At 44.8% G+C, this 9,098-nt stretch overlaps 2 protein-coding genes and 1 long non-coding RNA gene across 3 annotated transcripts in view; 1 reads left to right on the top strand and 2 right to left on the bottom strand.

Moving 5' to 3' along the window:
• Positions 1 to 4,173, bottom strand: part of LOC138962210 (integrase/recombinase xerD homolog) — a 4,889-nt gene extending 716 nt beyond the window's left edge. The window contains exons 1-3 of the mRNA XM_070333940.1: positions 3,961 to 4,173; positions 2,871 to 3,103; positions 1 to 477 (exon numbers count right to left, since the gene is read on the bottom strand). The exon at positions 1 to 477 is cut by the window's left edge and continues 716 nt beyond it. Coding sequence (XP_070190041.1) covers positions 1 to 477; positions 2,871 to 3,090 — 697 coding nt within the window. The 5' untranslated portion in view covers positions 3,091 to 3,103; positions 3,961 to 4,173. The remainder of the gene's footprint in view (positions 478 to 2,870; positions 3,104 to 3,960) is intronic.
• LOC138960920 (uncharacterized) overlaps positions 1 to 9,098 on the top strand; it is a 29,254-nt gene that overhangs the window by 18,114 nt on the left and 2,042 nt on the right. Inside the window, exon 2 of the long non-coding RNA XR_011454095.1 lies at positions 6,051 to 6,129. This is a non-coding gene — a long non-coding RNA (uncharacterized lncRNA). The remainder of the gene's footprint in view (positions 1 to 6,050; positions 6,130 to 9,098) is intronic.
• Positions 619 to 1,801, bottom strand: LOC138962211 (uncharacterized). Its single transcript, XM_070333941.1, has one exon. It carries the CDS (start codon positions 1,732 to 1,734, stop codon positions 766 to 768), a length of 969 nt encoding a protein of 322 aa, XP_070190042.1. The 5' UTR covers positions 1,735 to 1,801; the 3' UTR covers positions 619 to 765.

Genomic DNA, 9,098 nt, shown 5'->3' with positions numbered 1-9,098 from the left:
ACAACTTCTCCTCAAAAACATTGGCACAGACCACAGGTAATATGCCAATTAGCTGCTTAAGCCTCTGTAATGTGATAGGCTTTCTCAGGTCCTGGCGCCTATCCAGCTTGGTCATACCCTGAAGTAGCTTTTTTAACAAGAAGTTGTCTGCGGGATCAGACCATCCATTTAACTTATGCTTAGCCCCAATACCCGCGATATAAGTGCGGGCGGTGGTGTGCGCTTTTCCGGCTAGCGACAGGTGGGCGGCAAATCCCACGACCTGTTGCGGTGAAGCTGGCCAGTCCGATCCCAGGCCATGGGAGAATCGGAATTCTTCAAACATGCGTATGCCCTGCTTGTATGCTGCCTGCGTCGCTGGGGCAAAGGCGGCTGACACAAGTCGTTTTACTTCCGCTGAAGTTGCTGCAGCAAGGCTCTGGGGATCTCTGCCGGTTGAGTGTCGGCGCCCGGGCATAGGGCCCTGAATCGTTGGAACTGCAAACGGGAAAGCGCATCAGCCACCGCATGTTTGGTTCCTGGAATGTGCTTTGCTCTCCACAGCACGTTATGTCTAAGGCAAACTCCAACCAATGTTTTCACCAGGCCCATTTATGGGGGTGAGCGGGTTGTCTGCCGGTTAATGATATGGACAACGGCCATGTTATCGCAATGGAATAAGACCTTTTGGTTTTCTAGTTCCTTTCCCCAGAGGTGGACGGCCAGAACAATCGGGAAAAGTTCCTTAAAGGTGATGTCCGGATCGTTTTCCTGCCACCCCGCTGGTCAGGACCCACAAGCCCAGTGGCCACCAAAAAAGGCTCCAAAACCAATACCTCCAGCTGCGTCAGTAAAGAGATTGAGGTGGGAGCTGTCCACCCATACCTCCTCTAACATAATGCTGATGCCATTGTGTGTTTCCAAAAATGAGCTCCATACCTTCAAATCTTCTCTCATGGCCGCCGTGATTCGGATGTGATGGAATGGCCTCTTTACCCCTCTGGTTGCGTCAATTAGTCTTCTACAAAAGGCTCTACCAGGGACCACTGCTCTACAAGCAAAATTCAGTTTTCCAATCAACGACTGTAACTGGCGCAATGTTACCTTAGGCTTGCACAAAAATTCTGACACCTGTCTTTTAAGTTCCATAAGTTTATCTTGTGGGATTCGAACCTGTAAGGCAACAGTATCGACTATCAGTCCTAAGAACTTGAGACATGTGGTGGGGCCCTCTACTTTGTCTGCGGCAATAGGGACTCCTAAATCGCAAAAAGTTGAGAGCATACTGTCCAACATTGCTTGAGCTTGTTCGCTTGAAGCACCACCCCCACAAAAATCATCCAAGTAGTGGATCACATCACAAGAGAAGCTTGCTTGTTTCACGCACCACTCTAAAAAAGTACTAAATTTCTCAAAAAGAGAGCACGAGATAGAACATCCAAATGGCAGCGCCTTGTCAACAAAGAACATGCCTTCGACCAGCATACCCATCAATCCAAAATCTAAAGGGTGTAAAGGAAGGAGTCTGAATGCAGACTTGATATCCACTTTTACCAAATGGGAGCCCTGGCCTAGTTTTTTAACCATACATGTGACTGCATCAAAACTTGTGTATTGCACGGCGCATAGCTCAGCTGGTATACCTCCGTTAACAGAACTATCCTCATGGGGGTATGAAAGATCAAATATCAGTCTGTGTTCGCCTGGCGTTGACTTTTCCACCAAACCCACAGGGGAGACAATCAAGTCTTTCATGGGTGGAACCAAAAACGGTCCGGCTACCCTACCTAGCCTGATCTCCTCAAACAATTTTTTCAGCACTATTTGCTGCTGCCTACGTGCTGAACCGTGATTTTTTGCTAACCTCGGCTTTCTTTCTCCCTGATATGGTATCTTAAAACCCTGGCTAAAACCTTCCCTAAGAACCTGGGCGTCAGCTTGATTGGGGTACTGTTCTAATGTATGAACTAGCTTCGCCAGGCAGATGGGCGAAGTGGCTAAGCCATCTAAGCCCTGACTTGGAGGGGTGTCAACCGCCTCACAGCTACTTTTGTCCGTTACTAAAGTGAAAGGCCTGCCCAGCGCCTGATCCCCCCTTTTCAGCGCTTTGCCCCTGTCCTATCTTCTTTGTGCAGGCACTGAGACCATGAGATGTTGAGTTGCAGCCTACACACTTGTGAGCGTACTGGCAAGCTTCTCTTTGGCACCCCCCCCCCCCCCCCCCCGTCTGTTGTGGTAGCGACACACTCCCCTCTGGCTTGTTGTGCCCTGCGTGGTGCTCTTTCGCTCCGTTGCTGGACTGTGTTTACTAGGGGAAATCGACACAGCTGGTTTGCAGAATATCTGCAGCCAAAGTTGATTGTCAATCATCCCCCAGGGCCGTGTGGGGTCAGCCTCCAGACGGGACCTGAATTGCTGGTCATAAAGTACCCAACCGTTACCCGGGTTGTCTCTCGCTGCACCCCTTATCAGTTCCGCGTAAGCAAGCATCTCTTGAAGCTGTTGGGGTGTCGCACTAGGTATACGCTCATCAAAACATTGAAGGCGGAAGACCACTGGTCGATTGTGAGGTCTCCCTTACTTCGCTTTTCCAGCCTCGGGACCAACCGTCCTTGCTCATCCTGAACAAAAGCTAAAGCCTTTTCCTCCGGCTTGTCCAAGAATGACTTTGCCGACAAAACGTGCAGGTCCACAAATTTGTTTAGGACATCTTTGCCTAATCTCTGGGGGAACCGTGATGGAGAGGGGGTCTAAGGCTTGCCCCTTTTGACTTGCAGACTGACTTGCTAAAGCCAGCTCTAACGCCCTAATCCTGGCTTCTGAATCTTGTCTAGCCTGATTGGCCGCCTCCTCCAGGGAATTTAACCTGTTAAAGAAGCCCGCATCAGTACCTTGCTGTTGTTGAGGTTCTTGTCTGCTGGCGTGCTCCGCCCCCTCAAACCAGGCCCCCTGGCTGTCACTGTCACTGCTGGGCACGTGGGAAGACGCAGCTGCGGCCCCTGTTCGGCGCTGTCTTTTGTTCCCAGCCTCCCTCGGCCTAGGCAGCTCCTCCTGTAGCCTTGCCGGTCTCTTCCCCTGGGTTGCTCTACGAGGTCGGCCTCTCCCGGACATGTTACCTGATCAACTAAGTAACAGTTAAACAATTAGTATATGATTATTAACATTGTTATCAGTTGTTGCCCTGCATACTTGGCTTGCTTGTTATTCTTGCTGTTGGGTGAACTTCTACTCTTTGTTAGTGCTACGCCACTAGTATTGCTAACATTTGCCTCCAAAGCTAGTGGCTCCATGCTACTACTAGCAAAATAATAGGATATTCAACATCCAATAAGCAAAGGGAAGTAATCGCACTTTATGCATGCATACGCATGTGTTATGGGGTAAGCAAGAGTAACGGAACCTTATCTCCTGGCACCCGAGAGAATCACAAGCGTGAAATGAACAAGCTACTTTCATCTTCGATGAATATACGATGGAATTGATTACTTCCGAATTTCTCGTTCGAACTTGGGCAGGTAAGCTTGTCAGTTTTGGGGTGAAACTCCCACTCTAAAGCACCCCGATTCTCTACTTGTCCAAAGTAGGTCGCATGACTCATCACGCGCGTGCCCCCAGCCCCAGTGTAATGCTGCTAGAAGCTTACTGCTATTTTTAGCTCATTACGACATTCAGGAGGAATAAGTTCGATAACGTTGCCCGACGGCAGCACTGTCCCCAACTATGGGTAGCAGATTAAAGAGTTCCTCTAGTGTAGCGATAGGCGATATCAACTCCAGCGCAAGATCACTTCCAGCGCTGTGGCTTTTAATCGTTAGTGCCAGCCACCCGTTCTGCCACCCCGGGAACAAAGGAAACCGGTCTTCTGTCGACCCATGCTTCCGATCGATTAAGTTAAAGTCATTAATCTACTGACAAAATTCACGATTCTTTCACCTAACAAACTTAAGACTACTAAGGATAAAAAGAGAGTAAAATTGAAACCGTGATCGTCGCTTGCGGATCCTTGGTCGTCTTTTTTCCTTCAGCTTCTGTTGACTGTTGTTCTCGGAAATGTAGGTCGAATGGAATAGAACGCCAACTGAATAGCGATAAGCCGTTTGAGAATGACTTGTTTGCTTAAGCCCTTCTCAAACGGCTCAATTGCAGGTTGCTTTCGCTTTATCATAAACTCATTTATGGCTAAGGCCGAAATGTATTTATCTTTGTGTTTCTGTGTGTGTGTGTGTGTGTGTGTGTGTGTGTGTGTATAGTGGGGGGAGGGGGGAAGGCTTTCTTAATTTAGATTGAAAAAGTGCTGGCTGTCTGGCTGTCTGTCTTTTCTGTTTGAATTTCTGATTGTGTCATTGGTCTGCAAAACCACTTGAATGTATGATAGACAGTTGAAAAGAAACTTGATATGTCATGAACATGTAACATGTCTTTAGGGGGTTTGCCCTTTGCGCTCCCGTCTCATTGGGCCCCCGTTTCATTGGGTCCCCGTCTCATTGGGCCCCCACACTTTTTTTTGTAGCAATAACAAAACGTGTCATTGGGCCCCCGTCTCTTTAGGCCCCCGTCTCATTGGGCCCCCGTCTCATTGGGTCCCCGTCTCATTGGGCCCCCACACTTTTTGTAGCAATAACAAAACGTGTTATTGGGCCCTTGTCTCTTTGGGCCCCCAGCATAATAAACAACCCTGAACGGTATATTCTGTATTGCAAAGGTACAACCCCTCCACGTTAAAGGCACAGTAAGCCTCCCGTAAGCCATCACAGACCCTCCCTCGGCCATCCCATCTCTAACCCTGAACCCACCACCTAATTCACGCACACCAGTCTTTCTGTCCAAACAATGGCGCCTGCAAAACATGGGGCACACGTCATCAGTTTCCCCGCATACTCAAAAACAGGTGACGTGTTCGTTTCCGTAGGATAATTATGGCCGTGACGAAATATATTTATCTTCCTGACGTGTTTTTCAAGCAAAAATTTAAAAAATGTCTCTCCGACAATGTTTAGAGTTTGGCTTATCTGTCAAAATCACGTTTGAGATGTCCGTGTTTGAGTTAGCTATTTTTTGACAGAGTTTGGCTTACAAAGAGGGGGGTCTAGCGGGGAATTGATTTTGGTTTCAGATATCCGAGTTTTTTTCTTAAGCGTGTTTCGTTTAGGCGAGTGCGGCTGTACACACATTTACGCAATCCAGAACTGGGAAGTAGACACAGCTCATTACTTTAGATTATTTCAATTCGTCACCTTGCGACGGACTGCTAATACTCACAAGAAGGCCGGCATGCCTAAATCCCCCTTTGACCTTTAAATGACATTGACCCTGAAAGGTCATAATATCTAGACTTGGGGGCCCAACGAGACGGGGACCCAACGAGACGGGGGCCCAACGAGACGGGGACTCCATGAGACGGGGGCCCAATGAGACGGGGGCTCAAAGACATCTTGCCGTATTTAGAAACGAGGGCAGAGTCCCATCCCTGCTCGCAAGCGCCAGATGTAACCGAGTGCCGTAACACTACGATCACCTCGGGAGGCGAAGTGCAATCAAACAGGATTGAAAATGTCAGGGCCATTTTCTTAGCCCTATAAAAACTGTTATGCAAACCCGAAGGTTTCCATGAACATACAGACAATCGGAAACCACCAGACCCCATCACAAACAGAATTCCGCAATCAAACGGTGTTGACTTAAAGGCCAACAACTCGGGTGGAGAGTCTGCCGTGAAAGGAGCGGTAGCCTCCCCTGTCACATTAGGAAGAAGTGGTTCCTTGTTGCTGTTGTACAACAGAACGCCGTAGCTTGTCGTGCGATAAAGGGATTATCAGCTTTCCTAGAACTGCTTTGGAGCATTTTGGAATAGTTTTCTGATACTCTAAAATCAATATTTGACAGCCAAATACAACCGATTTGGACGTACCGGTATAATATATTGAAACTACGAACACACACTCAAACACCCCTCCCCCCACACCCCACCACACACACACACACATACACACACACACACACACACACACACACACACACACACACACACACACACACACACACATATTATCCTGTCATATAATATTGTACAGGACGAAGTCAGATTTTGCGGTTGACATGGCAAAGACCACCAAACCTTCACTCTCGGATGACGCTGTAAATGCTTTACAGGTAAGTGAACATTTGTCAATGTCAATTTTAGTACCAGATACTAACAGATTCTGTTTTTGAGAAATGACTAAAAACTGCTCAAATGTATGAACGCATTGCTGAGTGTCCTGCAGCCAGACAAGTTTTGTGTCAACCACCTTTGTTTTTACTCAAACTAGCATTTCCTTCTGTTTCTGTCATCAAGCCATCGATGAAGGACGAACGTTTTTTGTTTGTTTGTTTGTTTGATTTTTTACTCGTTGGTCGTGTTCGTCTTGGTCTGGTCTATTTCCTATGATACACTTGTACATTTGGACTCATACGAGTGTTGTTATCAAAATGCCTTGCGCGAATTCATATCTCTGCGTTCAAGGCCGAGGCAACTATATGCACTAATTGCGTGACTCTTCTTCTTCGTTCATGGGCTGAAACCCGCTCGGTTTTTACGTGTGTAACCGTTTTAACCCCGCCATTTAGGCAGCCATACGCCGCTTTCGGGGGACACATGCTTAGTATTTTCGTGTCTTTATAACCCACCGAACTCTTACATGGATTACGGGATCTTTTCCGAGCGCACCTGGTCTTGTGCTTCTGTATACATGTAACGCCAAGCGATGTGCGTCACTGAATTCGTTTGTGTGTAATCTTTGTAGTACGTAAGTCTGTTATGAGTGAATGTCTTCAGATTTTGCCAGAATGGCAAACAAGTAACTGAACAAACGACTATGAAAACAAAGACAATCACAGAACCAACAACCATGTAAACATAGATGAAGGAAACAACATGAAAACCAAAAGTATGCTTCAAATTTAATTCATCAGATAAAAAAAGGTGCATGATTATAGAACAATGTATAGGTTCTTTTCAGAAAATGTATCTTTATGGTTCACTGTCAGTCGTTCTGCCTTTCTGTATAGTTCAGTGTATTTTTTCCCTAAAACATATTTTAAGTCCTAATTCACCGAAAACTCGTATATGATCCGTAGGTACCCTTAGAAAATAATGCACTACTGCAAAAGAAAATGTAAGTCCGATACTGGCTGAAAATTTGGGCAGGGGTCCGGGGCCTTACAAAAAAATAAAGAAAACAAGTCGCGTAAGGCGAAAATACAATATTTAGTCAAGTAGCTGCCATTTTTCAGCAAGACCGTATACTCGTAGCATCGTCAGTCCACCGCTCATGGCAAAGGCAGTGAAATTGACAAGAAGAGCGGGGTAGTAGTTGCGCTAAGAAGGATAGCACGCTTTTCTGTACCTCTCTTTGTTTTAACTTTCTGAGCGTGTTTTTAATCCAAACATATCATATCTATATTTTTTTGGAATCAGGAACCGACAAGGAATAAGATGAAAGTGTTTTTAAATTGATTTGGACAATTTAATTTTGATAATAATTTTTATATATTTAATTTTCAGAGCTTGTTTTTAATCCGAATATAACATATTTATATGTTTTTGGAATCAGCAAATGATGGAGAATAAGATAAACGTACATTTGGATCGTTTTATAAATGTTTATTTTTTTTTTACAATTTTCCGATTTTTAATGACCAAAGTCATTAATTAATTTTTAAGCCACCAAGCTGAAATGCAATACCGAACCCCGGGCTTCGTCGAAGATTACTTGACCAAAATTTGAACCAATTTGGTTGAAAAATGAGGGCGTGACAGTGCCGCCTCAACTTTCACGAAAAGCCGGATATGACGTCATCAAAGACATTTATCAAAAAAATGAAAAAAACTTATGGGGATATCATACCCAGGAACTTTCATGTCAAATTTCATAAAGATCGGTCCACGCACGCACACACACACACACATACACACACACACACACATACACCACGAACCTCGTCTCGATTCCCCCCCCGATGTTAATTATTTAGTCATAACTTGACTAAATATAAAGAGTAAAGCGACGCCACTTTAAACGCAGTGTGGTAACCTAGGCGCGTTACGTTTTTACATTTAGTCAAGTTTTGACTAAATGTTTTAACGTAGAGAGGGGAATCGAGACGAGGGTCGTGGTGTATGTGCGTGTGTGTGTGTGTGTGTGTGTGTGTGTGTGTGTGTGTGTGTGTGTGTGTGTGTGTGTGTGTCTGTGTGTGTGTGTAGAGCGATTCAGACTAAACTACTGGACCAATCTTTATGAAATTTGACATGAGAGTTCCTGAGTATGAAATCCCCCTACGTTTTTTTCATTTTTTTGGATAAATGTCTTTGATGACGTCATATCCGGCTTTTTGTGAAAGTTGAGGCGGCACTGTCACGCCCTCATTTTTCAACCAAATTGGTTGAAATTTTGGTCAAGTAATCTTCGACGAAGCCCGGACTTCGGTATTGCATTTCAGCTTGGTGGTTAAAAAATTAATTAATGACTTTGGTCATTAAAAATCTAAAAATTGTAAAAAAAAAATTTTTTTTATAAAACGACCCCAATTTACGTTCATCTTATTCTCCATCATTTGCTGATTCCAAAAACATATAAATATGTTATATTTGGATTACAAACAAGCTCTGAAAATTAAATATATAAAAATTATTATCAAAATTAAATTTTCGATATCAATTTAAAAACACTTTCATCTTATTCCTTGTCGGTTCCTGATTCCAAAAACATATAGATATGATATGTTTGGATTAAAAACACGCTCAGAAAGTTAAAACGAAGAGAGGTACAGAAGAGCGTGCTATCCTTCTCAGCGCAACTACTCCGCTCTTCTTGTCAATTTCACTGCCTTTGCCGTGAGCGGTGGACTGACGATGCTACGAGTATACGGTCTTGCTGCGTTGCATTGCGTTCACTTTCATTCTGTGAGTTCGACAGCTACTTGACTAAATGTTGTATTTTCGCCTTACGCGACTTGTTTGTTCTGCCGGTTAGTTCAGTCCACAGTCTACCAAAATTGTGTTTGCGACAAGTGAAAGACATGCACGCATGTTCACAAAGTATGGTGTAGAGTTTACAACTGCATACTTCGGTACATTGATG

Source organism: Littorina saxatilis, linkage group LG3 (genome assembly GCF_037325665.1).
Source record: "Littorina saxatilis isolate snail1 linkage group LG3, US_GU_Lsax_2.0, whole genome shotgun sequence".
NCBI classification, from domain to species: Eukaryota; Metazoa; Mollusca; class Gastropoda; order Littorinimorpha; family Littorinidae; genus Littorina; species Littorina saxatilis.
Note: the sequence above shows the minus strand (reverse complement) of the source record. Positions and strands in the feature narration are given on the sequence as shown.

Coding starts and splice junctions, on each gene's coding strand:
- LOC138962211 (XM_070333941.1), bottom strand. CDS start 1,734: ATGAAAGACTTGATTGTCTCCCCTGTGGGTTTGGTGGAAAAGTCAACG.